Source organism: Suncus etruscus, chromosome 15 (assembly GCF_024139225.1).
Source record: "Suncus etruscus isolate mSunEtr1 chromosome 15, mSunEtr1.pri.cur, whole genome shotgun sequence".
NCBI classification, from domain to species: domain Eukaryota; kingdom Metazoa; phylum Chordata; class Mammalia; order Eulipotyphla; family Soricidae; genus Suncus; species Suncus etruscus.
Window position 1 is genome coordinate 91,187,904 of NC_064862.1, and position 27,856 is coordinate 91,215,759.

General features: G+C 57.1%; 2 protein-coding genes across 3 annotated transcripts; both read left to right on the forward strand.

Annotated features, from left to right (window-relative positions):
- Positions 1 to 438: 438 nt before the first annotated feature.
- Positions 439 to 2,276, forward strand: NANOS3 (nanos C2HC-type zinc finger 3). Its single transcript, XM_049788531.1, has 2 exons — positions 439 to 1,164; positions 2,110 to 2,276. The coding sequence occupies exons 1-2, from the start codon at positions 618 to 620 to the stop codon at positions 2,181 to 2,183; spliced, it is 621 nt and encodes a 206-aa protein (XP_049644488.1). The 5' UTR covers positions 439 to 617; the 3' UTR covers positions 2,184 to 2,276.
- Positions 2,277 to 12,443: 10,167 nt separating this feature from the next.
- On the forward strand, positions 12,444 to 27,473 carry CC2D1A (coiled-coil and C2 domain containing 1A). 2 transcript variants are annotated; one of them, XM_049788514.1, is made up of 29 exons: positions 12,444 to 12,635; positions 14,756 to 14,891; positions 15,428 to 15,537; positions 15,618 to 15,683; positions 16,770 to 16,904; positions 16,985 to 17,195; positions 18,722 to 18,858; positions 18,966 to 19,038; positions 19,196 to 19,267; positions 19,364 to 19,494; positions 19,575 to 19,647; positions 20,046 to 20,179; positions 20,690 to 20,792; positions 20,991 to 21,163; positions 22,059 to 22,181; positions 22,283 to 22,341; positions 22,443 to 22,559; positions 22,658 to 22,731; positions 22,826 to 22,884; positions 22,983 to 23,034; positions 23,147 to 23,246; positions 23,379 to 23,469; positions 25,551 to 25,688; positions 25,785 to 25,846; positions 26,292 to 26,355; positions 26,462 to 26,588; positions 26,743 to 26,819; positions 26,905 to 26,952; positions 27,065 to 27,473. In XM_049788514.1, the coding sequence occupies exons 1-29, from the start codon at positions 12,576 to 12,578 to the stop codon at positions 27,083 to 27,085; spliced, it is 2,826 nt and encodes a 941-aa protein (XP_049644471.1). In that variant the 5' UTR covers positions 12,444 to 12,575; the 3' UTR covers positions 27,086 to 27,473. The 2 variants fall into 2 exon arrangements, with proteins under 2 accessions (XP_049644471.1, XP_049644470.1); XM_049788513.1 differs by having other exon boundaries at positions 12,448 to 12,635; positions 25,782 to 25,846.
- Positions 27,474 to 27,856: the final 383 nt, after the last annotated feature.

Below are 27,856 nucleotides of genomic sequence, written 5' to 3' on the forward strand. Positions count from 1 at the left end.
AAAGGGTGGTGGGGAATGAAAGTGTGGGAGTAAGGGAAGGATCCAAAGTTAGATCTCTGAAATGCAAATCTGGGCCCCACTTTTTTATTGCTGGAAGGGGGGTGTCTCACCTCATCAGTTCACCTTTGGGGCATCCCTAATGGGGGAGTCTGGCTTAGAGTGGGTAGTTTTTGCTGGGGGCAGGGTTGTCCTTTGCAGGTCACTTAAATAGGGGTTCCCCAGACAATGGATGTGGTGTTAGGGCCTTAGGGAGCAGGAGAGTAAAACAGGACCTAGGAACTCACGCCCCTCCCTCTTCCTGAGCCCCCACCCACACCCCAGACCCAGCCTGGAAGGAAGAAGTTACTAAGTTGCAGGCTCCCTGGGTGATGTGCTGGTCTGGTGCTGTGCCGCTGGGGGTCCTGGCCTCCCTCCATGACCGGATGGGTCGTCCTCGAACTGCACCTTCCGCCTTTGTCCCCCCACCCTGGGCCTGGCAGGTGGATTGGTCCCCTTGGGGGCCAGACAGCCAGGACCCACCCACCGCCCTCCTCCGCGCGCACAAGGTGGGACGTGGCTGGGCACACTCGGACTGGACGTGCAGCCTCGCCACCTCTGCCCTACCCTGCGGCCCGGCCATGGGGACCTTCGATCTCTGGACCGATTACCTGGGCCTGGCTCGCCTGGTGGGTGCCCTGCGTGGGGAAGAGGAGCCCAACGGGCAGCGGAACCCGCAGCCCCAGGTGCCGGGGGTCCCGCTGCCCGGCCCCGGCCCCAGCCCCAGCCCCAGCCCCGGCCCCCAAGCGTCCGCGGGCCCCGAGGCGTCTGCGGCCCCCGAGCGCCTGTGTTCCTTCTGCAAGCACAACGGGGAGTCGCGGGCCATCTACCAGTCGCACGTGCTCAAGGACGAAGCCGGCCGGGTGCTCTGCCCCATCCTGCGCGACTACGTGTGCCCGCAGTGCGGTGCCACCCGCGAGCACGCCCACACCCGCCGCTTCTGCCCGCTCACGGGCCAGGGCTACACGTCGGTCTACAGCTACACCACGCGCAACTCGACCGGCAAGAGGCTGGCCCGGCCCGACAAAGCCCGGCCGCAGGACGCGGGCCACCGCCGAGGAGCCGCCGCAGCAGCCACAGCCGCTGCCACTGGAGTGGATGCCGGCGCCAGCGCCAGCGCCAGCGAAGGTACCTGGGCAGGTGGCTGGGGTCGGGGCTGTGCGTCCCGGGGAAGGGGTCCGACCCTCTCGGAGCCTTTCAGCCCTTTCAGGATGGGGCAAGGAGACAGATCGCTGGGGCGCTGCTGGGGGTGACCAGCGGCTGGTTCTCGGGAGGTTCGGTCCTGGCCCAGTAGCTGCGTCCAAACACCCGGTGACTGGAGGTGGCTGGTTGGAGGGCTTCCTGGAAGCTGAGTTTCTCCCTGGTGGAAGGTTGCGAGTGTGGTGTGTTGGAAGTGGGTGCGCTAAGAGATTTAGGGGAGAGCACAAAGGTCCAGGTCTGGGGGGGGCTCTCCCTGGGGATGGGGCGCTCAGCGTTTGTGTGTGTTGGGAACATGGGTCCATCAGTCAGGGAGATTCTGGGACAGGTGGCAGCTCAGTTTTGGAGCCTCCAGAGCACTGCCCAACCCGGTAGTCTGGAGCTGCGGGCACGGGGGGAGGGAAGAAGGCAGGACTGATTGGTTTGGGGTGCGGAGAAACCTGGCTTTAGACACCCTAACTGCCACCTAAGGATGCCTTTCTCAGAGGCCCGGTGGGGTCCGCCCTTCTGGGCGCGGGTCCCAACTCCTCCATCAGACTGGGAACTCCTGGTAGGAGAGGAAACCCATCCTTTAGCCCCCCCCCCCACACGAAGTAGTGTGAACATTTTCTGGCATACTCTATTAAGACAGTGCTCCCTTGAGGCTGTGAGAGGAACTTCCAGAGGGAGGGGGCTTGGGGGTGCTCCTGCTGGTCCCTCATCCAAGTCTGGGAAGAAGAGGGGCCGGGCGCACCTTCTGGCTGTCACCGGCTGAAGCCTGAGTCTGGCCGGGATGCCCAACGGGACGCTGTTCCGGCAGCAGCCTGCAGGTGGCGCCTGCGCTCCGGGCGAAGGCGCGGACCGGACCGGTGGGTTCTCACCGTTTCTCTCCTGCAGGGCCCGGAGAAGCCGGCGGCAAGTCTTCGGGAGCCCCTGGATCCTCCTCCTGCTGCCCCTCCACTTCCACCTAGGAGGCCGCCGCGGGGATCCCGGGGGGCCGCTGCCTCACTCCCGTCTGCTGCCTGGGGGCCTGGCATGGGAGGGGGCAGCTGGGAAAAACCGGGGTGTTCTGTGGGTGCTCAATAAATGCTGGTGGATACACGTGGAGTGGGCTTGGGATGAAGTAGGGGACAGCTGGGGTCGGGGCTGCCCATGGATCCCCACTTTCTGAGGTGCTCCTCAGGTGCCCGATGGCTTTGATTAAAAGAACTTGGGACCCCGTGGTGCTGAGAATGGGTTCCAGAACTCCAGCCTGCATCCTCCTGGCTCTGTGCTCAGAACCATGCCTGGAGACGTTCAGGGGACCATAGGGGATGCTGGGGATCTAACCCAGATCTGCTGATAGAGGGGAGAGAGCTCCCCTATGCCCTCTCCAGCCCTTGGTCCTGGGATTTTTTACTTGAACTTTGACCCCAGAAGAGGAAAACCCCAGAGGGTGCCCCATCTCCTGGCCTCAGCCTGGGGTGTTCCTGGGTTCCAGGACAGGTGTGGGGGCTGGGACATCTGTGGATGCTGCTGAGAAGGAAGAGGCGGGTCTCCCCCTGCATGCTTGAGAGCCTTTTATTGGTCATTACACCCCTCTTCCCCTCCAGGAAGGAAGCAATGGTAGGAGGCGTTGTACTTGGGGGCAGGCAGGGGGATCTCAGAACCCTTCTACTTGTGGGGCTCCTGCCAAAAACGATGCAACCCACGGGCTGTGCTGAGAGGGCAGAGTGTTGCACACCCCTGAAAAGGTGGAAGCCTCTACAGGTGACCCCTCCAGGAAAGCTCTCCTCGAGCCCGGGCGGAGGGAGGTGTTGGCTTCCCCTTGCGGAGGTGAACCCGCCGGTAGGCCTCGAGGTCCCGGTGGGTGTTCATGACAAGGCGGCTGGGGAACAGGTGGTTATGAGTGGAGTTCCCTGGGTCTTCCGCCAGCCCCCCACCCCGGGCTGGCCCTTACTTGAGGTTGGAGAGCTCAAGCACCAAGCCCTGCACGGTGGCGGTGGCGTCTTTCATGTGGGTGGCGTCCGGGGCTGGGGCCCTCATCGTTGACCTGGTACCAAGTGGATAAGGACTTGCCTGAGTGGGCGGTTTCCAGCGCTCCAACACCGCAGCCACCCCCTCCCCACTCTGGATGTCTCAGGAATCATGGGGCTGCAGGGTTCCCAGGCTCCTCTTAGCACCCTAGCCCCACTTGTGGGGGATGCTGGAAAAGTGAAACCTTCCTGGTAGGTTCCCGCCGGCTCCCCTCCTGCTCTGCCATGCAGAAGTGATGTCACCCTCGGGTACTTCTTTGGGCTCTGGAATATTCTTCACTAGCTGTCTTAAAGTGAGGATAGATCCTCACGCATGTTCCCCCTCTACCTGGAAGACCAGGCTTCTACAGCACTGCAGGACGCCGGTGACAGGAGGCCAAGCTCTCCTCACCTGCACCCCCACATGGACCTGCCCTTCACCTTTGCATTCACCCCTTCCTGGGCCAGCCAGAGGATGCAGGGACACCCCACACAAAGGTCCTTGCTTTTGACTGAACGGAGTTGCTGACACCCCACATTTCCGGTCCTTGTAGGGAGGTTGGTGTGCGCATGTGTATGTGGATGGTTTGAATGTCTGGGGGTGATTGTGGGAGGGGTGTGTGTGACATATTGCATGGGAGAAGATGACAGGTGGTTTCTGGATTGGAGTGGGGGACACTAGTGGGCCCAGAGCCCTGTCCCTCACCCTCCTATACCTCACTGGACAGAAACAAGGGCCCTAAATAGCTGTTCTGGGGCTGGGAGAGGATGGGGTGAGGGGAGTAGCTGGAGGAGGCGCTGCCAGAGCAAGTCCACCCCAGCCCACCCCATGGAGACTCTGAGTGGCCCCTGAAAGCCAAGGCCCTGTGCACTTGCCTCATGGGAGGTGGTCCCCAGCCCCACAGAGGACCAGAGATGGGGCTATGGCTGTGGAAAGAGGGACACCAGACCCTGGACCTTCACTAGCGCCTAGGCCCACCCCAAAAGGCTGACGAGGTCTGGTTAGGGGTGAAGAAGGGTGGCCAAGGGCCTAGTCCATCGAAGCAGGGGTGCCTACCTTGGAAGGACTGGGACGTGTTGGCCTTGGTCCACTTGCTTGCCTGGGCTCTGCTTGCCCTGTGGGGGAAGCTGCAGAGAGTGAGTGTCCCCTGGTCGTCGTCCACCTGAATCTCAGCGGCTGATTTGTGCCTGCCAGAGATCTAGGCTTTGGGTTCCTAATAGCTGAGATATGTTAAAAGGGGCCAGAGAGGAGGCCCCCCCCCATTGGTGGTGGGGACCTCCCAGATGCCAGCAGCTGGGAGCGGGAGGACAGTTGCCCTGACCTCCCAGCACACCCTGTGGTGAGAGGTACACTCTGTTCTCTGGCGTCACTGCCCACTGAGCCTTCTAGAACATTTCCTTGGGCATGGGCCTGCATGCCAGTGGCCCCAACTTGTTCAGGAACACCCAGTGCAGATATGGGCAGCAGCCAGGACAGCGCCTCGCCCACAATATCACTCTGGGGTGCAGTGTCTCACAGGAGCACCCGAGTACAAGAAGAGGAAGGGGACCTACGCTTGAGGGTGTGGCCATTGGGGCCTCGGGGCCACACCTGCACCCAGGGTGAGGCTGTCTCCCTTATGGGTTCCCATGAGAACCCCACTACCCCAAGTCCCCCTGAAAAGGGCTTGGAGAGATAGTTTGGGGCAGGGGCCAGTCTGGGCTCCACCCTGAGTGCAAAATCCAAAGGAGAACACCCTCCCCCCCCCCCAAGCAGGAAAAAGATCAGGTGCCTAATGGCAGTGTGGGGTCCAAGTTTCTTTCCAAAAGGGGGAAGTGAGGTCCCACTTACAGGCCTAGCTGGGGGTCACTATCATCTACAGGTCACCCCCATAGAACCCAGAACCCCAAGCCCACTCCTAGGAACCTGAGCCAATGTGCAGGAGGTGGGTCAGCTTGGGGGCTTCATCCATTGTTGGGCTTTCAGCACCTTGTAGGTGTGCCCCCCAGAGACATCCTGTACCAACCAAAGAACCAACTATTCCCCCAAACTATTGCCCCCCCCAGGGTGCCACCTCCACTCTCTGGGCGTATATGGGACCATCTTTTTTTTTTTTTTTTTTGGAATTTAAATGTCTTTATTGGGGGTACAGGGTGTCACCCAATATGGGACCATCTTACCTGCTCACAGGAGGCCGTGGGGTTAGGGGCATCCAGGGCACCTTGGATCAGGCTGTCTGGCAGGAAGTCGAGCTCCAGGACCAATGAGCCCCCCCAGTCAGCCTCGTCCTCGATGTCCAGAGGTGCTGGAGGGCCAAGCTGGCACCCCGAGCTCTGGCTGGGGCAGCAAACCTCTCCCAGGGTCTGGGTCGGCAAAGTCATGGGGACTATATCCCCCAGCTCCCCTGGATCACAGCTGGGTTCCTGTGTGAGAGTGCCTGTGGGCTGTACCTCTGAAGTTGGAGGGTTCGCGTGTTCGGTGACCACAGTGGGTTCTTGGTTGATGGGGCAAGGCACCTGGGAGCTAATGGGATCCCCAGAGAGAACACAGTGGGGCTCATCCTTTCTTTCTGCCTCCTCGGGGATGCCTGTGAGGGGCAGGGTCCTGCTGTGGTCCCCCTCAAAGTCTCCTAGGTCCTGCTCAGCTCTGTCTAGGGCCCTCTCTTGCAGCTCCTCGGGGCCTGGGCTCACATCTGTGATGATGAGGGGCCCTGTGGAGGTACCCAGGGCTTCCTGACTGCTCTGACAAGCCTGCATAATGGGCCCACCAGGGCTCTGCTCAGGGGAGCCAGTGGCTGTAAATGGGGGCTCTGGGTCCATGTTTGGGGCTGGTAGGGGAGTGTCAGCTTCCCCGTGGGATGACCCTGGTTCTGGGTCATGTTCAGCAACCCCTTTGGACAGGTGCTCCTCCAGGCTGCTGGGCCCAATCTCCGTGGTGGCACCGTCTGGAGAAGGCCTCCTGGGTACTAGTGTTTGGCTCTGACTCAGCATCTCTGAAGTGCAGGGCACAGAGCCCTGTTCAAGACCCATGCTAGGGGCCTTTGTGGGTGGAGAATCCCCCTTGGCCGGGCTCTGGCTGCTGTGCTGCGGGCGGGTGCCCTCGGCCTGGTTCTGCTCTGGCGGCACTTCCTGTAGAACACATAGCCCTGAGCCCGGGGAACTGACCATTGGAACTCCCAGCCCCCACTGCTTCCCGGTGCTGTGCTGCAGGGGGTGCCAGAGGAGCCATGTGAGGGGGCTTGGAGGAGCCCTTCTGCCCCGCAGCAGCACCCAACATCTAGAGATGAAGACTCCCAAATGGCCTCCAGCCTATATCTCGCCAGCTGGGGTTCAGCCCCAGCACCACACCAGCAAGGGTCCCCCACAGCCCCCCAGGACTCACTCCTGAACAGAGCCAGGAATGGTACCCTAGCTTTGTGAATTCTCAAGGACATGTGACGGGCATGTGGCTGAGAGCAGCAGGTGGGGTGCTGGACAGTATGCACAGGCCTCCCTGTGCTGGGGTGTCTGTTTTATTCTGGGGACACTCTAAGCAGAAAGTTAAGTTCTTTAACCCCTGTTGGCTTTACCAATTATGGTAAAACAACAGAATCTGATCCCGTTTTAGGGAGTGTCTCCCCAGAGGGCCCATGGTCCACTGCCAGGCTGGACAGCAGTGCTGGGCTGGGACAGAATCTGGGACCTCACCTATGGACAGTGAGTCTACAGCCCTTTCCGCAGCTGCCTCTCACTCCTGCAGGGGTAGTTCTCACCCCAAAATTTAATACTTTGAACTTTGCAAGGGAAGGAGAACACTCTAATCCCCTACGGGTCCCTCGACTAGCTCCAAAGCTTCCTTTGGAGTTCAGGTTTCTGGGGAGAATGGGGTGGCCCTGATGAGGCCCAAAGCTCACTCCCCCTACTGAGGATTTCCTCTCACAGGCCTTCTCCAGTACTGGGGCACACTGTGGGGTGGGCAGGACGCAGAAGCCACCAGAGTGTCTGGCTCAGTGGCCTGACATGGGGTTCGGGTCTCACCAAGCCCAAGGCCTGATTCTGGGGCTGGTCCTCCAGCTGCATCTGGCTGGGAGGCTGCTTCCGGGGCCTGGAGAACTGTGGCACAAACCTTGAGGTCGAGTTCTGTGAAGCAGACACAGCTGAGAGTGAGGACTTGGGCGATTAGCACACTGGTACTGGCACACAGAACACTGGCACGCACACACCCTGCTCACCTGGGATGGCGGGGCAGCTGCTGGCACCTTCTCGGGCAGCTCGAGGCCCACTTCCTCAACTTCTGAGATGGGGCTGCTGAGTGCAGAAGGTCCAAGGAGTCTGTTAATTTCATTCTCAGGTTTGTTTGATTATTTTGTTTTTTTTTTGGGCCACAGCACTGGTTGGGATGTACTACTGTCTCTGCAGTCGGGGATCTTAACTGGCGGGGCATGGGGAAATGAGTATGATATAGGGGATCAAACCCAGGTTATCTGTGTATAAGGCAAGGGCTTTCTCTGCTGTCCTCAGTTTGAAGAAAAAAAAAATGTTGGGGCCAGAGAGAGCATGGAGATAGGGCGGTGGTTCGAATCCCGGCATCCCATATGGTTCCCCAAGCCTGCCAGGAGCAATTTCTGAGCATAGAGCCAGGAGTGACCCCTGAGCGCTGCCAGGAATGGCTTCCAAAAACAAACAAAAAAAAAGTTGATGGGCTGGCGTGATAGCACAACAGTAGGGCTTTTGCCTTGCACGCTGCCAACCCGGGAAGGACCTGATTCGATCCCTGGCATCCCTTATGGTCCCCCGAGCCTGCCAGGAGTCACCTCTGAGCACTGTCGGGAGTGACCCAAAAACCAAAAAAATGAAGAGTTGAGTATCTGTCCTAGAATGGGGGACCCTGATGCCCTGGCTTAGGGCTGGAAGAAAGGAAACCCCAGAACTACATAAGATAATAAAAGCCATGAGCACAGAGCCAGGAATAATCTCTGAGCACCGCCAGGTATAGCCCAAATCCCCCATTCCCCCAAAATATATGGAAAACAAAGACTAAATTAGGAAGAGTGGCAGAAGCTAGCACAGTGGGGAAGGCCTGGGTTCTATCCCTGGCTTCCACATGGCCCCTTAAGCCTGCCAGGAGTGATTTCTGAGTACAGAGCCAGGAGTAACCGCTGAGCACCACTGGGTGTGGGCCCCCCCAAATCAAAAATGAATGCAAGGGCCTGAAAGACAGCAAGATCTACATGAGACACCTAGTTTGATCCCAGCACTATAGGGCCTGAGCACTGATGAGGTAACCCTAGTGATCCCCAGTCTTTTAGTACCCAACTACCCAGCCATACGTAAGGAAGTGGTTTTCCAACCCCACTAAACAGTACTTGGGAGATCCCCTAAAAACTCAAAGTGAAAAGGACTTGCATGTACTTGCATTCAGCTGACTAGGTTCAATCACTAGCATCCCATAGGGTCCCCCAAGCCTGCCAGGAGTGATTCTCTGAACACAAAGCCAGGAGTAAGCCCTGAGCAAGCCCTGAGCATCCCCAGGTGTAGCCAAAAACAAAAATGAAAATGAAGGAAGTAGGGGTCATGCACAGCCTGCAGGATCACACTGCTCCCACTTCCTTCTGTACCTCATCTCCTGGCTTGGTCACTGTGCTGGCCAGAAGGTTCTGAACCACCTACCTGTGGGGGGGACCCAGGTCTGTGTCAGCCCCACTGTACTGGGTAGAAGGCTCTTCCAGAGGAGGAGACAGCTGGCTTGACTCAGGATTCAGGGCAGTAGCATTGTCGGTGTCTTCCAGCCTTGGGGTCTTGGGGGGCTTGGGAGGTCGGACTGTTGATTCAAACACAAAGGAAGAGGTGGGGACTTCCATTCCGCAAAGATGTTGCTGCTCCCAAATAGGCTAGTCCCCAGGGCAGGTAGGCAGGTCTGGTTTTGTTTTTTTGTGGGGGGAGCCATACCTGGTGGGACTCGGGTTACTCCTGGCTCTGCACTCAGAAATCACTCCTGGCAGGCTCGGGGGACCATTTGGGATGCTGGGGATTGAACCCAGGTTGGTAGTGTGCAAGGCAAACACCCTATTGCTGTGTTATCACTCCAGTCCTAGAGGCCCGGTCTAGACACATGCCTGGCTGAAGCCTGGCGGGTAAGACCCGAGTGTGACCAGGCCAACCCTATAGGACAGCTGATTTCCTGGGATGTGGGAATATGCCATGTTCAGCTCAGAGGACTGTCCCTAACTTCTCTCCAGGACCCACAGGCTCCAGCTCTGTTCTGTTCTTTTTTTCTCAAGTTTGGGCCACATCCAGCAGTGTTCAGGGGTATGATTAGAGTGACTCCTGATGGGGGCTCTGGAGACCCTCTGTGGTACAGGCGATCAAATTGGGGTCAACCTCACGTAAAGCAAGAGCCTTCACATCTGTGCTACATCTTGGGCACCATGTGAAGCCATTAAGAAAAATATTGTGGGGGCCGGAGAGATAGCATGGAGGTGTAGGGTGTTTGCCTTGCATGCAGAAGGACGGTGGTTTGAATTCCAGCATCCCATATGGTCCCCTGAGCCTGCCAGGAGCGGTTTCTGAGTGCAGAGCCAGGAGTAACCACTGAGCACTGCAGGGTGTGACCCAAATAGAAACAAACAAAAAAAGAAAAAGAAAAGAAAAATACTGTAAAGGGGCTGGAGCGGTGGCACAGTAGTAGGGCGTTTGCCTTGCACACAGCTGACCTAAGACAGACCGCAGTTCGATCCTCAAGCGTCTCCTATGCTCCCCCAAGCCAGAAGTAACCCCTGAGCCCCGCCAGGTGTGGCGCAAAAAGCAAAAAAGAAAAAGAAAAATACTGTATAGGTTCAGAGTGATAGTACATCAGGGAAGGTGTTTGCACTGCAAAACAACCACCTGAGTTCGATCACAAGCATCCCATAGGGTGGGCTGAGCACTGCCAGGAGTGATCCATGAGCACAGAATCAGAAGTAACCACTGATCTTCACAGGGTATGGCCCAAAAACTACAGAATAAGAATAGGGGCCGGGCAGTGGCGCAAGAGGTAAGGTGCCTGCCTTGCCTGCGCTAGCCTAGGATGGACCGCGGTTCGATCCCCCGGTGTCCCATATGGTCCCCCAAGCCAGGAGCGACTTCTGAGCGCATAGCCAGGAGCAACCCCTGAGCGTCACTGGGTGTGGCCCAAAAACCAAAAAAAAAAAAAAAAAGAATAAAAGAAAAACTATACTAATGAAGGAATGGAGATAGCATAGGTCCTGGGGCACTTGCCATGCATGAATCTCGAATCTCCAGCACCACACAAGCTCTCCTCAGCACAGAGCGAGGAAGTCCTGAGCACTGGCAGGTGTTAGCCCCAAAACAAAAAGGCAAAAATGCTGACAGAAGAGAAGCGCTTTCCTTCTGCTTCCTGTGTGTGTCCCACAGGCCATATGAAGGAAAACAAGGTGTTTGATGCCAAAGACAAAAAGGGAGGCGCCGGGCCTTTCTAGCCCCAGCCTGCATCAGCTTCCTCTTGCATCTTGTCAGGCACAAATGGAAACACTTGTCTCAGGCCAGCCCCGGGGGTCCTGAGCAGGGTGCCCCTGCCAAGAGGCCGGATGGCCGCTGTGGGTGGGCCTGGCTCTCACAGCTTCCTCCCCAGGGTATGCAGTGCTCAGGGCTCATCTGTTCATGGAACATTCCGGATCTGCTGCCCCTTTCTCCTCCACATGTGGAGCAAGTGTGTGTGTTGGAAAGGAGGCCCGGCCCAAGTTCTTGAGCTGCTGAGGAAGCTCCATTGGTTTGAATCCCCGTGTCCCATATGGTCCCCCGTGCCTGCCAGGAGCTATTTCTGAGCAGATAGCCAGGAGTAACCCCTGAGCACCGCCGGGTGTGGCCCAAAAACCAAAAAAATAAAATAAAATAAAACCACTCTAGGGGGTTTGAGAGGCTGCACCGGGGTGAGGCGCTTGTCTTTATGTGAAGCCAACCTAGTTCAATCCTCAGTACCCCATGTGAACCCCCCAAGGCCACCCCCCTCAGAAATACCACACACCCACTCTGAAGACGAGGCTAGCATTCAAGGTACATTGAGAACCATTTCCCATTTTGGTTTTGGGGCCTCACTTGGCAGTGCTCAGGGCTCACTTGGGGAACTGAGTCATGGGGGAAGAGAGGTATCACACCACCACATCCCAAACCTTTGATTTCTCTTTCTGTGCCCCACTTAGTAAGCTGAGGTGCAGATTAGGGGTGGTGTCCGGGCATACCTGAGGGGTGCGACTTCTTCCTCTTGCTCATCATGCCTGTCCCTTGAGAAATCAACCAAGACACATGAGAGGGGGATCCCAAGTGGGGGGGGCCCCCACCCTAGGTTGACGAACCCCTCTTCCTAGTGTGGGGGGCCCCCACCCTAGGCAGACGCACCCCTCTTCCATCCTGTACTGGGGAGAGGCAGGGCCCTCCATACCTTGGGCTTCCCAGGACAGAACAACCTGGTCACCTCAGGCCTTACCCCTCCACCCTAGGGCACCTGCTATGAGGGGGGACACACGGGTCTTCTATGGACACCCTGAGGCTTCAGGGACTTCTGGGGACCCTTTGGGGGAGTTTCTGGGGACCTTATGGGGGACTTCCAGTGACCCTTTTGGGGGCTGTCTGAGTGAGGCCCTGCGAGGCCAAATCTTCCAGCCGTGAGAGTCTCTGAATTGGGGGGAAAGCAGCCGGGGTCCCTCGATTCTGACAGGTAACCGGGGTGCCCTCTTAGGTCTGCTGGGGAACAAGGCCACTCAAAGACTTGTGTGAAAATTCCATGAGGAGAAAGAGAGGAAAGACCAAAGGGGAAAAACTGAGTCCTCCAAGAAGCCGGAGGGGATGGCGCTCGCGAACTCGGGGCTCCCGGGTTCTCCCAGGCCCGCCGGGTCAGGGTCACCGCCACACCTCCCGCTCGCGTCGCCTCTTTCCCGCGCTCTGCGAGGACCGGCCGCGCGCACGCGCACGCGCGACGTAAGCCCCACCCCTCGCGCGCGACGCCGCCCGCTTGGTTCTCAGTGCGCACGCGCGGTCGCGCGCGGCCTGCCGGAAAGTGTAGTTTCGGCGCCGAGGCCCCGCCCCTCGCCCGCGACGCCTCCCGCTTGTCCCTCAGTGCGCTTGCGCGCTCGAGCGCGGTCTGCCGGGAATTGTAGTTTCGGCGCCGCGAGCCCGGTAAGTCCCGGGGCCGAGGTCCTGCGCGGCGGCTACCGAGGGGCCCGGTCGGAAAGGGATCAGCCACGCCGCGAGGAGCGAGGACGCCGGTACCGACGGCCGTGCAACGCCGAGGAGGGGCGCCCAGCTCAGAAGGGCGCGTGCGCGGCGAGAGGCTCCGGGGGTGGGACGGGGTGGGGGGCGAAGAGGCAAGACCAGGCCGGCACCGGGGTCGGGTGGTCCGGACACCCCGCCGGGAAGATGCACAAGAGGAAGGGGCCCTCCGGACCCCCGGGCCGGGGCGCCGCGGCTGCCCGCCAGGTGAGTCTCAGCGCCCCGGAGCCGCCCTCCCCGCCCCTGTCACCCGATCTGGAGCCCAGCCCCACCTCCCACCCCCATTCCAGGCCTCCAGGTGAGCCCCGGCCCGGGTGAGCTGTCGCCCCACACCCCAAGTGCACTCTCCTGGCACCGACCCCCACAGTTCCTGGAGCCCCGCCCCAGGCTCGGGGACACCTGTTGCCCCAGCAGCTCCAGTCTGGGCCCCGGAAGGCCTGGGACCGGGCTCTGCTCCTGGGCCACCTGTACTGGGCCCCTGGTTGACTGTCACCCACCCCATTGTACAGATGGGGACACTGAGGCCCTGAGAGATGGACACACCTGCCCAAGGTCATGAGGATGAGCAGTTTAGCAGCGCTTAAGTGCAAATCCAGGGGCTGTCCCCATCCAGGCCCTCTGCTTGTAAACCCATAGTTCTCAGACCTGATGTTGAGGGGCAAAGGATAGAGCAGTGACCAGGTGGGGGCTTTTATGTTTTTTTTTGTTTTTGAGGGGGTTCACAACTGCTGATGCTCAGGGGGAACTCCTGGCTCTCCATCCAAAAATTAGTCCTGGCTGTGTTTGAGAGACCATAGGCTGCTGGGGATCGAACGCAGGTCAGCTGCGTGCAAGACAAGACAAGGCGAGGGTGACCCTTGTGTTATGGCCCTTGCCCTAGTCATGGCCTAGTTAGAAGTCTCAGTTTCTTCCTCTGTAAGAACAAGGTGCATCATGGGAGAGCAGCAGAAGCCCTGGTGACCATTGATACCACGTGCTGGTGTCCTGCTCTCACCTCTCATGGTGGCTAGTTTGGAGACGCATGATGCCCATATCTGGCCTTTTTGTTGGCAGGGATTGAGGGAGGATTGGGCTACACCTGGTGCTATGTGCCCTGATCCTGGCTCTGTGTTTAAGGATCACTCCTGATAGTGCTCAGGGAATCCTAGCTACATGCATGGAAGCCCTTTACCCCCTTGTGTATTCTCTTTCTCTCTGGCCATGTTTACTATTTATTTTATTTTATTTTATTTTATTTTACTTTTTTGGTTATTTTGGGTCCCATCTGGAGGCGCTCAGGGTTTCTGTGCTCAGAAATCGTTCCTGGCAGGCCAGGGATTGAACCCAGGTCCGTCCTAGGATGGCCATATGTCCTGCCCCTGTGCTACCTCTCCAGCCCCCACATTTAGTCTTTTTTAAAATTTTTTTGAGGAACCCACACTCAGTAGTGCTCAGGGGTTATTCATGGCTCTGTGCTCAGGAATCACTCATGGAAGGCTTGGAGGCCCATGGTTCCACTAAGGCTAGGGATCAAATCCAGGTTGGCTACATGCAAGGCAAGCGCCCTCCCTGCTGTGCTGTTGCTCCATCCATCACATTTGGTCATTTTGAGTCATCAGAAGAGCACATCTTTCTTTTTTTTCTGGTTTCTGGTTTCATGACACTCAGGGGTTACTTCTGTCTATGTGCTCCTGGCTTGGGGGACCATATGGGACTCCAGGGGATCGAACTGCAGACCATCCTAGGCTAGCACGTGCAAGGCAGATGCCTTACCACTTGCGCCACCGAAAAGAACACTTTTTTTTTGTTTTTGTTTTTTTTGGGGGGTCACACTTGGCAGCGCTCAGGGGTTACTCTTGGCTTTACGCTCAGAAATCCTGGCAGGTTCGGGGCACCATATGGGATGCCAAGATCCGAACCACTGTTCTGCATGCAAGGCAAACGCTTTACCTCCATGCTATCTCTTCGGCCCCCAAGAAGAGCACTTCTAAGGCTGATTGAGAGAGGTGGGGAGACCGGTGGGCTGTGCATCCCAATTCCTGACGCCTGCCAACATCTCCCTTCCTGTCGGACCTTCCTCTGCTGGCTGTTCCATGGAGGATGCCAGTGCGAAAGCACTAACCAGGTGTCAGAGAAGCTCAGCCTGGGTGTGGCGTTCTCCGAAGGCAGTTCCACACACAGCTGGCCAGCCTGGCAGCTGCAAACCTGCCCTTTGTCCCCTGGGCATGGGCAGAAGGCCTGGTCCAGCACCTGGCACCTGCTTCTTTCCCTGCATCCCCGTGCGCTGCCTCCTGGCCATCTTGGAGCCTTCCAGGGTGGCCTGACCAGAGCTCTTTGGTCTACCGCAGCTGGGCCTTCTGGTGGACCTGACACCAGACGGTCTGATGGTCCCCGAGGACGGAGTCAATGAAGAGGAGCTGGAGGCCGAATTCTTGGCTTTGATGGGGGGCCAGCCACAGGCCCTGGAAAAGCTGAAAGGCAAAGGTGAGGCTTTCACAGCCCATATCCACACCTCCTTCCAGGGGGCTCGAGAGAAGGGTGTTCCCATCCCCCTGGGGCCCCCATTATTGGATAGAACAGAGTCCATAGTGAAAGTCTGTGTCCAACTCCAGCCCTTTCTCATGTTACTTGGCTGAGATGGGAAGGGGGTACATAGTATCAGAGACTCCCTGAGTTGGGAGTTAGGGGGACCTGGAGACAGACAGGCATGGTGGAGAAGGCCAGGTTTGGGGAGTATATCAAAGACTTGGGGAATATATTTAAATTCAGGGAATGGGAGAATCTGCTTGGGTGAATGGGGTTAAAGCTCAGGAGCAATGGGAGGTTTGGGCGTTTTATTTTATATGTATTTATTTTTTGGGGTGATGCCAACCTGACGGTGCTCATGGGTGACTCCTGGCTCTGAGTCTGGCTGGGCTGAGGAAGGATCGGGTCATGCCTCTCCTGTGCCTTCCTCCTGCTTCTTAAATGTGGGCCCTGATGGGATCCCTCTGCAACTGTGGCCTGTCCGGCACCCCCAGGCCCCCTGCCCATGGAGGCCATTGAGAAGATGGCAAGTTTGTGCATGCGGGACGAGGATGAGGAAGAGGACACGGACGACGAGGACGTGGAGGCCGATGATGACCTGCTGGTGAGCTAGGGTTTGCTGTGGGGGGGAACCCCCCTGTCCTAGCCAGCAGGCCCTCACCCATCATCTCTCTGTTCCTTCAGGCTGAACTCAGTGAGGTCCTGGGGGAAGAGCAAAAGGCGGCGGAGTTACAGCCTCCAGTGGCCCAGGTAAGACTCTGATTTTTTTTTTTTTTTGTGGTTTTTGGGTCACACCCGTCAGTGCTCAGGGGTTTTTCCTGGCTCCGTGCTCAGAAATTGCTCCTGGCATGCACAGGGGACCATATGGGACGCCAGGATTTGAACCGATGACCTTCTGCATGAAAGGTAAATGCCTTACCTCCATGCTATTTCTCCGGCCCCAAGACTCTGATTTTTATTTATGTGTTTTTCAGTTTGGGGGCCACATTCAGCCTTGGGGCTCAGGGATCACCCCTGGTGGTGCTCAGGGGCGCATAGGGGATACCGGAGGTGAAATCTGGGTTGGATGCCTGCAAGTGAAGCACCCTTCCCTTCTCTGGACCTTTTTCTCTTTTTTTTTTTTTTTTTTTTTTTTGGTTTTTGGGTCACACCCGGCCGTGCTCAGGGGTTATTCCTGGCTCCATGCTCAGAAATTGCTCCTGGCAGGCACGGGGGACCATGTGGGACACCGGGATTCGAACTGATGACCTTCTGCATGAAAGGCAAAAGCCTTACCTCCATGCTATCTCTCCGGCCCCTTTTTCTCTTTTTTTTTTTTTTTTTTTTTTTTTTTTTTGCTTTTTTTTGGACCACACCTGGTGATGCTCAGGGGTTACTCCTGGCTGTCTGCTCAGAAATAGCTCCTGGCAGGCACGGGGGACCATATGGGACACCGGGAGTTGAACCAACCACCTTAGGTCCTGGATTGGCTGCTTGCAAGGCAAACACCGCTGTGCTATCTCTCCGGGCCCTTTTTCTCATTTTTTTAAGGCTCCAATTTTAGCACTATTGTCCCTACAGCCCTGGTTCCAGCCTTCCCTCCCTTGGCCCTTAGGAGCCACGCCCCCACCAAGTGGGCCACGCCCCCAGAGGTCACACCAATAATAGACCACGCCCAGGAAACAATGCCCAAGAAGGTCACATCCTCATCAAGCCACAGTGGGCCATGCCTACCACAAACCACACCCCCATCCATTGGTCATCCACTCCCTGTCTGACTGCCCATGTGTGTGCTTGTGTGTTGTGGGGTGGCTGGCCCAGGGGCTCACCTCCCTGGGCACTCTGCCTTTCCTATAGCCCAGGTCCACAGCCCCCAGTCCCGGCCTGGAGGCCACCCTGCAGGAACGGCTGGGCCTTTACCAGATGGCCGCAGAGAGCGCCAGGCTAGCCGGGGACAGCGCCAAGATGCGCCGCTATGACCGTGGCCTGAAGGTGAGCCGGCCACTGTGTGCACCGCACTCCCAGTATGCATCCACTCCCCCTTCTCTGAAAGCTGCATTTCTGCCTCCCAGACGCTGGAGAACCTGTTGGCCTCCGTGCGGAAGGGCAGGCCCATCGATGAAGAGGATATTCCGCCACCAGTGGCAGTGGGGAGGGGTCCCCCTACTACACCAAGCCACACTCCAGCAGCACCTGGACTGCCACTAGCTGAAACCCGGGGTACCATGGAGGGGCCTCTGCCCACGGCCCCCGCTACATCCCTGGGTCCTGCAAAACCCCCAGGTATGTGCATCATGGATCTGAGTTGTTGAGTTTATTGGGGTAATGTCCCTTGAGCACTACCAGGAGTAACCCTTGAGCATTGCCAGGTATCAACCCCCCCCCCAAAAAAAAAGAGACAAAGATGGAAGAGGCCCATCTGAGCACAATTTGGAAGCACCAGCCCAGAAAAAGAAATAGGATCAGAGGGGCCATAGAGAAAGCACAGTGGGGTGGGAAGGAGGGCACTTGCTCTGCAAGCAGCCAACTCAGGTTTGATCCTGTTCCCCTATAAGTTCCCCTGAATACTACCAAGGTGATACCGGAGCACAGAGCCAGGAGTCACTCTTGAGCACTGCTGGGTGTAGCCACAAAACTAAAAAAGCACAATGATGGGGCCAGAGAGATAGCATGGAGGTAGGGCCTTTGCAGAAGGATGGTGGTTCGAATCCCAACATCCATTATGGTCTCCCAAACCTGCCAGGAGCAATTTCTGAGTGTAGAGCCAAGAGTAATCCCTGAGGGCTGCTGGGTGTGTATGACACAAAAACCAACCAAACAAACAAAATATAGGGGCTAGAGGGCCCAAGAGCTAGCATGGAGGTAGCATTTGCCTTGCATGCAGGACAGTGGTTCGAATCCTGGCATCTCATATGGTCCCCTGAGCCTGCCAGGAGCCATTTCTGAGCATAGAGCCAGGAGGAACCCCTGAGCGCAGATGTGTGTGACCAAAATCCCCCCCCCCCAGAAAAAAGCACAATGATACGTTATATATGGGTTATTGAGGCCTTATGAGTAGATTGGTAATAAATAGGAAAGGAGAAAAGGCCCAGAGCTATGGGACAGCAGATAGGGCATTTGCCTTGCATGCAAGACAGGTCAAGATTCAATACCCGGGGCTGGAGAGATAGCATGGAGGTAAGGCATTTGCCTTTCATGCAGGTCATCGGTTCGAATCCCGGCGCCCCATATGGTCCCCCGTGCCTGCCAGGAGCAATTTCTGAGCCTGGAGCCAGGAATAACCCCTGAGCACTGCCGGGTGTGACCCAAAAACCACCAAAAAAAAAAAAAAAAAAAGATTCAATACCCATATGGTTCCTGAGCCCACCAGGAGTGACCCCTGCGTGCAGCAGATCCAGGATTCAGGAGTACTACCTGAGCCCTGCTGGTTATATTAAAAAAAAATTTAATAGGGCCCGGAGAGATAGCACAGCGGCGTTTGCCTTGCAAGCAGCCGATCCAGGACCAAAAGTGGTTGGTTCGAATCCCGGTGTCCCATATGGTCCCCCGTGCCTACCAGGAGCTATTTCTGAGCAGACAGCCAGGAGTAACTCCTGAGCAACGTCAGGTGTGGCCCAAAAACCAAAAATAAAAAAATAAAAAAAAATTAATAAAAAAATATCACACAGGAAAAAATGAGAAACTAAAAATGTCCTGGAGGTATATGGACCAAGGCACTGAGCTCTGTGCTCACTCTGAGAGGTAAGCAACGCTGGGCATGGACTTGGGTCACTGGGTGTGCCCAGTCACCAGAAGTCGTTGGTTTGCAACCCCGTCCCCAGGTCCCCGCTCCCCAGGCCCCCTGGAGCAGCTGCGGAGCCGCCAGCACGACTACAAGCTGGCCGCCCTCCATGCCAAGCAACAGGGCGACACTGCCGCCGCCACCCGCTTCTTCCGCGTGGCTAAGGTTCGGGCAGACTGGGGGGGTGCGAGTGGGAGGGGACACCCCGACCCTTCTTTCCCACCCACTCTTGGCTGTCCCTGACACCCTCCCTACCTCTTTGCTTCTCCCAGAGCTTTGATGCCGTGCTGGAGGCCCTGAGCCGCGGGGAGCCTGTGAACTTGTCCCGCCTGCCCCCTCCCCCCGGTGAGGACCCCCACACAACCTCCAAGGGCAGCTGGAGGTCCCACTCTTCGTTTGCTTCTTGGGGACTGGACAGCCCGCTCCATCAGACTAGCCTGGGGGTGGGTAGGGGTGTCTAGCAGGCCTCTCATGGCCCTTGGACATCTCTGTCCCTTCCCAGACCAACTGCCCTCCGACCCACCGGCCTCACCCCCACAGCCTACGGCCCCTGCCAGCACGCCCCCCACACCAGGTAAATGCCTGGAACCCCACACCCAGGGGAGGGGCCGGGCTAGGCCACACACCCCTTCCACAGAGGCTCTGAATCCTGCCCCCGACCCCACCCCAGAGGTTCCCCCAGCCCCGAGGACTCTGCTGGAGGCGCTGGAGCAGCGGATGGAGCGCTACCGAGTGGCTGCAGCCCAGGCCAAGGCCAAAGGCGACCAGCGGAAAGCCCGCATGCACGAGCGAATTGTCAAGGTGTGGGGGCGTGGGCACAGCGGGTGGCCCCGACCCCCAGACCTGCCCTGGGTGGCCCTCACACCTGTGACCTCCCACAGCAATACCAAGATGCCCTCCGTGCCCACAAAGCGGGCAAGGCGGTGGATGTCGCTGAGCTGCCGGTACCCCCAGGTAGGCTCCGCCCTCCTCAGTAGGCCCCACCCAAGGAAAGCCCATCCCAGAACACCCTGCCTCTACAAGGTCCCACCCACCCAGCTGGTCCTACCCCAAGAAAACACCAAGGAGGCTCCACCCTATAAGACCCTGCCCATCCTAGGCTTGTCTCCATAAGATCATGCCCACTCATAGCACCCCCCTCCAGAAACAGGGCAAGTTCCCAGATTCTCTCCTTAGTATTGCCTGGACCAACCCCTTAAGCTTTAGCCAGGTGTGGCTGCCCCCAAATCCATCAAATGTCCATAATCTCAGTAGGTCAATAGGCCCAACGCTCCCCAAGGACAGGAGCCATGCTCTCCACTCTCGTGGCCCTGGTGGTCTCTCCACTGACTGGCCTCCCTCACCCCGAGCAGGCTTTCCCCCCATCCAGGGCCTGGAGGCAGCGGAGCCAGCACAGCACAGCCTGGTGGGTGTCCTAGAGACCGCCATGAAGTTGGCCAACCAGGATGAGGGCCCAGAGGACGAGGATGATGAGGACCCCAAGAAGGTATGAGGCCCCAGGGCTCCAGTGGGGCAAAAAGCCAGTCTCACCCCACCTCACCCTCCCCTCGGTGCCCATCCCTGAACCACAGAACTCCAACAGGTCTCCCGGTACTGGAGAGATGCACTGAACCAAGTCTCACTGAATCACTGTGGGGGACAGGGCCTTCTCCAAAGTGCTTGGGGACCCAGGGGGCCTTCACTATCTTTTTTTTTTTTTTTTTTTTTTTTTGGTTTTTGGGCCACACCCAGCGTTGCTCAGGGGTTACTCCTGGCTGTCTGCTCAGAAATAGCTCCTGGCAGGCACAGGGGACCCTATGGGACACCGGGATTTGAACCAACCACCTTTGGTCCTGGATCGGCTGCTTGCAAGGCAAACGCCGCTGTGCTATCTCTCTGGGCCCTCCTTCACTATCATTTAAGAGAGAGACTCTCCCTTCATGGTGCTCAGAGGCTGTGCTGTGCCAGGGCTCATATCACAAGCAAAGTCTGCCACCTTCTCCCCTGTCTGGTGTAGTCCACCAGCCCGCAGGCTCCTTCTGCCCAGTCCAAGGCCCCATCCTCCAAGACACTCCAGTCTGGATCCACCAAAGCAATACCCAAAGGCACATCCACCAGAGGTAAGTGGGTCCCCTTGGCCTCTAGTCCCACCACCTCTCTGAGCCAGACCATATGCCTGTCCTCTGTGCACACAGTCCAGAGGTAACATGTCCCCCTTGCACAGAGCCCCGCTGTCACACATCCCCTTGCACACAAACCAACAGCAATAGGTCCCCTTTGCACACCACCCAGCAACACCAGGTCCATTTTGCCCACAGCCCAGCAACAACTCGCCTTCCTGGAGACCCGCAAGAAGCAGCTCCTGCAGGCAGCCCTTCGGGCCAAGCAAAAGAACGATGTGGAGGGTGCCAAGATGCACCTCCGCCAGGCCAAGGGGCTGGATCCCATGCTGGAGGCCTCACGCAACGGGCTGCCCGTGGACATCGCCAAGGTGAGGTGCCCAGCCTGGCTACCAGAGCCCCTTAGGTCAGCTCCAGGCTCAGCTGCCAGGACAAGCATGTCCCTCCCCACCACCTGTAAGGAAAGCAACACAAGTGGTCAGAGTAAGAACAGTAGTTCGGGAACATTTTGGATGTCAAGGAGCCTGGTACATGGGCAGCCTTCAGCTCTCTCCCTGCACCCATACCACAGAGATACACTATTCAGGTACTGAAGCCAGAGCACAGCAGGGAGGGCAGGGCATTTGCCTTGTATGCAGTCCAGCCAGGTTCAATCCCCGGCATCCTGTAAATTCCCCTAAGCACCACCGAAAGTGAATCCTGAGTGCAGAGCCTGGAGTAAATAAACCCAGAGTGTTGCCTAATGTGGCAATTCCAACCCCCGAAGAAAAAAAATAGAAAAGACTTTGTTTCTTACAATCTTTTTTTTTTTTTTTTTTTTTTTTGGTTTTTCGGGCCACACCCTTTTGATGCTCAGGGGTTACTCCTGGCTAAGCGCTCAGAAATTGCCCCTGGCTTGGGGGGACCATATGGGATGCTGGGGGATCGAACCATGGTCCTTCCTTGGCTAGCACTTGCAAGGCAGGCACCTTACCTCTAGCACCACCTCACTGGCCCAAGACTTTGTTTCTTGCATGTGACCCTGTGGGCTCTGAAATCTGTTCAGAAGCTCTGCCTACTTAGGTGGGTGGCTATCCTGGAAGGTAGACCCCTGGGCTAGTGACCTGGAGGGGCTGCCCTTGCCACTAAGGATGCTGGGACTTGTAGTCTTCTGCTAGATGTCCCTGGGCACAGCCGGAAGCCCTGACTGCAGGGGAAGGAGGAGGCCAGGGGTCCCATCTGGGTTTACTTCTCTGATCACCTCCCTTCCTCTGCCCTCCCCCACAGGTGCCACCTGCCCCTGTCAACAAGGACGATTTCGCCTTGGTCCAGCGGCCCGGCCCAGGGATGTCTCAGGAGTCGGCCAGGCGCTATGGCGAACTCACCAAACTCATCAGGCAGCAGCATGAGGTCTGTTTGTGGTGTGTGTATAGGGGTGTCCTCCTCCGGACAGGAAATGGTAGAGGAGGAACAACTCACACTCCCCCTCACCCTCTCCTCTTTCCCCCCAGATGTGTTTGAATCACTCCAACCAGTTCACCCAGCTGGGCAACATCCTGGAAACCAGCAAGTAAACAGCAGCACCCCAACATACATGCCCGTCCCCTCCATCTCTAGCGCGCCCCATCATGGTCTGAGTATGGCTCCCTCTACCCCTATTTCTCCCTGCAGGTTTGAGAAACTGGCCGAGGATTGCAAGCGCAGCATGGACATCCTGAAGCAGGCCTTTGCCCGGGGCCTGCCCACACCCTGCGCCCGCTTTGAGCAGCGGACTATGAGCTTCATCAAGTGAGGCCCAGATGCCACTATTGGAGGGATTCGGGGGATGGGGGCGCTGCCAACTGAGCCTACCCATGTCTCTCTCTCTTTCCTTCCCTCCAACAAAGGATCTTTCCCGACCTCAGCAGCACTGACATGCTTCTGTTCATCGTCAAGGGCAGTGGCCTGCCCACGCCACCAGGTCAGGGGCATTCACTGGGCAGGAGCAGCAGTGGGCAGGGTGAAGCCCCACCCAGCTCTGACACCCTCCCCTAACCCCATCCCTGCATCCACAGGGCTGTCCCCTGGTGACCTGGATGTCTTTGTTCGGTTCGATTTCCCCTATCCAAACGTGGTAGGTGGTGCGGGATGGGGAAGCAAATTGGGTGTTTGGGGTGGCATGTTCCCTATCCCCTGAGCTCCCTGGCATCCTCCTTGCACTATTCTTCTCAGGAAGAGGCCCAGAAAGACAAGACGGGCGTGGTCAAGAGCACAGATTCTCCTGGTGAGCCCCCTGCCCTGGTAGATGGAACATGAGACACCCCCCACTCTGTCCCAGGGCACCCCCTTCCTTCACTGACATCATCCCTGCACACACACACCCTCTTCCTGGGCAGAGTTCAAGGAGCAGTTCAAACTGTGCATCAACCGCAGCCACCGAGGCTTCCGCAGGGCCATCCAGACCAAAGGCATCAAATTCGAAGTGGTGCACAAGGGGTGAGTCCGATATGGGGTACATGGGTGTGCCCGCCCGTGGGAGGGGTTGCTGCCTGCGATTCTATCAGGACTGTGATGGAGAGGGGTGCCGCCCAGCCCAACATCTTGTCCCACGATTCCTCGAATCTACAGAGGACTGTTCAAGACGGACCGGGTGCTGGGCACAGCGCAGCTAAAGCTGGACACACTGGAGTCTTCCTGTGAAGTCCGGGAGATCCTAGAGGTGAGTTGAGGGGTACAAGGTGCATGCTCACTGGGCCCCGGGCCTGTCCTCTGCATGGGGCCAGACGGAACACTGATTTTTATTTTGTTTCAGCAGCTTTAGTTTGGGGGCCATTTCCAGCAGTTACTCCTGGCTTTGCTCTTAGGAATCACTGCTGGTGGAGCTCAGGGGGCCCCTAAGGGAGGATGATGGGGATCAAACCCCAGTTGTTTGTGTGCAAGGCAAGTGCCCTCCCTGCTGTATTTTGGCTCTCACCCCTTTGTGGCTTTCACACATACTGTGCTGCCTGGTGGTGGAAAATCACTTCTGGTGCCAGATCAGACTTTGGACCTACCAGGCTTCAAGAGCAGGACTGCCTAGGTTTAACTAGAAATTAGGGCTCACCAGAGCTTTGGGCCCCAGACACTGGCCAGGTGCTGTAGACATGTTTCATCTCAGCAATTCTTGTGGGTCATAGTCCTTCCCCAAGAGGAAAACGGGTACACGAGGGGACGAATATGAAATATGAAATAATGATACCGCAGGCAGTGTATGTGGGGTCAACACATTTCTGGCAGGAGTGCGACAAATTTAATCTTCAGGCAAGGGAGTATATAAAGGGAAAAAGAGGCAGTCATAAATGAAAGGAATGCAATGGACATTGTTTCTTTCAAAGTAGAGCAACTGTCAATGTACATTGTTGGATTTTAGAACAAATACACATAGCTTTAGGTGGTTTGTAACCTTAGAATAGGTGTCAGTTAGGAGTCAGAGAATAAAAGGAAGGCTAATTTCTTACATATCAAAGTAGTTCCTGGCCCTAGGAGTTATTACTGATGTAAATTAGGGATAGCAGGAAATCCTGGTTTTCTCCTAATAACAAATATCCTTAACCTGAGGGAAATAGTATTCTAGCTAGGGGCTAAGACCCACTTCCTATGATCTGGTAATAGAAAAAGATAAAACTAAAGAAAGGGTCCAGGAGAGATAGCACAGCGGTGTTTGCCTTGCAAGCAGCGGTCCAGGACCAAAGGTGGTTGGTTCCCACCATATGGTTGTCCCATATGGTCTCCCGTGCCTGCCAGGAGCTATTTCTGAGCTGACACAGAAGTAACCCCTGAGCACCGCCACTGGGTGTGGCCCCCCCCCAAAAAAAAAAAAAGAAAAGAAAAGAAAGAAAAAAGAAAGGGGTCCAGAATTAAATTTAGTAAAACAGCCTAATTCTACACTGGCCAAACCTGTTTGTAAGCAGGTATTCAAAGTGACAGGGAAAGTCCCTGAGGCAAAATCATTCTGTGACGCTCAAAGGCAAGGAGAGAAGACCATTGTCTTGAAGATGCTAAGTTTTGACTTGGCCTTTGGAAGCAAATAGGCTGACAGAAAGAGAGGTAGCTGGCTTGAACTTTGAGTTGCAAATATACTTAGCCAGCAGGGAACTTCTAGCAGTTTTTTTTGGTACTGAAATTTCTTTTTTTTTTTTTTTTTTTTTTTTTGGTTTTTGGGCCACACCCGGTAACGCTCAGGGGTTACTCCTGGCTATGTGCTCAGAAGTTGCTCCTGGCTTGGGGGACCATATGGGACACCGGGGATCGAACCGGATCGAACCACGGTCCGTCCAAGGCTAGCGCAGGCAAGGCAGGCACCTTACCTTTAGCGCCACCGCCCGGCCCCCCTGGTACTGAAATTTCTTTATGACTGCAGGATAACTAAGGCCGAAATTTCTGTAGTTAGCAAAGGAGACAAAATCAATAAAAGGAAAAGAGAAATATAATGTCACAGCCATGTCAGAAATAAAGCCAGTAATCCACGCAGGGGTTATGATTGACTTCTCCAACGGGCCTCTGGCTGAAATATTTCTTGGGAGGAAAGTTAGGCACTGCACCAGGAAAGCCAAAGACACATCTGGAGCGTGCCTCCCTTGATAATGGAGACATGCATGCCTCATGCCTTGACAGCCAGGCAAGGGCTATGTATCCCTGCAGTATTGCTCGAGGTCTGGGCTTGTATCTCGCAGTGCACCTCAGCCTCTTTGAGGCCTCTGCGGGGAGTGGGGTGTCTCTAGCTCCGCCACCAGCTTCCCAGCAGCCCCTCTCCCTTGCCAGGTCCTGGATGGCCGCAGACCCACGGGAGGGCGGCTGGAGGTGATGGTGCGGATCCGCGAGCCCCTGACCTCTCAGCAGCTGGAGACCATGACCGAGAGGTGGCTGGTCATTGACCCTGTGCCCCCGGCCATGCTCGCAGTAGGTCTCCTGCCCTCCTGCAGTGCCAGGGTGGGGTGGGGCTTGGCTGAGTCAAAAGCACCAGCACTCACTGAACCAGTCTGTCCTCTGAAGCAGGTGGCTGTGCCCAAAGCCAAGGCTCCTCCTGTGCCCGGCCCTGCCAGGGAGCAAGGGAACAGGTGAGTGGCCGGGTTGGGCCATGTGTTGGATATGACCTCCTCACTCTTTTTCCGAAGACAGCCGTTCCCAGATTTCCTGGCAGGTCTCCCCCAGATCCTATTTGAACTCCTTAGCTTGATCCTTAAGACTTTATAATATGACCATTGTTCGTCCATCTGCCTTGCTCTCAGCCCACTCATCCCGTTGCGCTCTGCTTCTTGGGCCTCTCTATGTCATCACACCCTTGGCATCCACAGCCCCACACTTGCTCCCTGCCCCAGCCGATTCCCTTGTGTCCCAACTTTGCCATCACTCCTCCAGGAAACCCTTCCTGACCTCGCATCTGCCCGGGTGCACCCCTTCCCAATCCTCTCACTAGGGGGTTCCTTAGTGCCCCCCATGGTACCTATGGGCTTGGCAGGGTTGGGGGAGTCTGACCCTTGACCCTCCACACCCTCCCGGCAGAGCATCCAGACCCCTGCACAGTCTCAGCGTGCTGGCCTTTGACCTCGAGCGCCTGGAGAGGAAGGTAGGTATCTGTCCCTCAAGGCTGCAAGGCTGGCCAGGTGGGGCCAAGGGTGCCAGGGTGGTTTCGTGCTCAGGCAGGGGCCTCGAGGATCTCTCTGCACCCCTAGATCCTGGCCCTCAGGCAATCGCGCAGACCGGTGCCCCCAGAGGTGGCACAGCAGTACCAGGACATCGTGCAGCGGAGCCAGTGGCAGAGGGCGCAGCTGGAGCAGGGCGGCCCAGCCATCAGGCGGGGTAGGGACTGGCTTGGTGGTAGATGTGCCAGTGGCCTTACGGGTGGGGACTTGTGTTGCATGGAGGTGTGTCTTTGTATATGTGGGTGAGATTTGTGGTTCGGGGCCTGTTGCATGGGATTGAGCCATGCCCGTTCTCCCTGATCTACTTCTAGAGTACATAGCCCACTTGGAGAGGCAGCTGCAGTTCTACACCGAGGCTGCTCGGCGTCTGGGCAATGATGGTAGCCGGGTAAGCCAGACAGGGGCTGTTCGTGGGGGAGAAGGGAAGGGGCTAAGAGACTACCCACCCAGAACCCCATTTTCTCATCCCCCAGGACGCTGCAAAGGAAGCACTCTACAGGCGAAACCTGGTGGAAAGCGAGGTAAGCAGTCGGGGTTGTAATGGGGCAAGGGGGGGGGGGTCAGAGGCCTGTGACCCTGAACCCTCTCTGACCCGTCGTGCATTCATTCATTCCCCCTCTCATCCCACCCCAGTTGCAGAGGCTGCGCAGGTGAGCGCCCCCTGCGGGCAGGCCAGTGGGGAGCAAGGCCCCGACGCCCCCAGGAGCTACTGTGCCCGCCTGCCGGCCTGACAAGCAGACAATCAACGGATGGTCACCTCGGATGGGCCCCCTGACCCCATGGGGCCGGAACCTGGCCCGGCTATGGCTGCTGGGCCCCATCCTTCAGAGTCCCGTTTGCACAGCCCAGGGGGGTCAGACCCCTGGCTCACCCCGAGATGGGAGCACACCTGGGCCCCAGTCCCTAGGCCTCCCCCTGCGCACTTTATTTCCTGTCTCTCCCCGCCTTAACCCTGTGTCCACCTGCACCCCAAAGAAGCCACCGAGGCCAGCCAGAGGCCCCCCTCCCAGTGGGCCCCCACAAATAAACAGCCAGGACTGTGTCAAGTGAATTCTGTGGATGTGTTTCTCGCTGGACCTCCAGCCCCTTTGCAGGTGCCTTAGGGTGTGGGGAGACCAGGTAGTTATTGATCCCTAGAATGGGATGGGCATCAGGGACCAGGTCTCGGGATCTGTCCCCCGGAGTCTGCAGTCTTAAGGGGAGGGATTGTGTGTCACATCACCAGTTTCTGGACTGACCTGAGTTTGGGTGACCAAACTCAACTCCAAACCCAGTCCTGCATCTAGCATCTCCAGTGTACCACCGCCATGCTGGCGTGAGCGCAAAGCCACTGATTGGTAGAGAATTTAGGACAAGTTCATTTATTGGTCGCTGCTCCCCAGGGTCGCGGCTCCTCCCCTGTGCTCCTGGCTGTCCCCCTCCCTG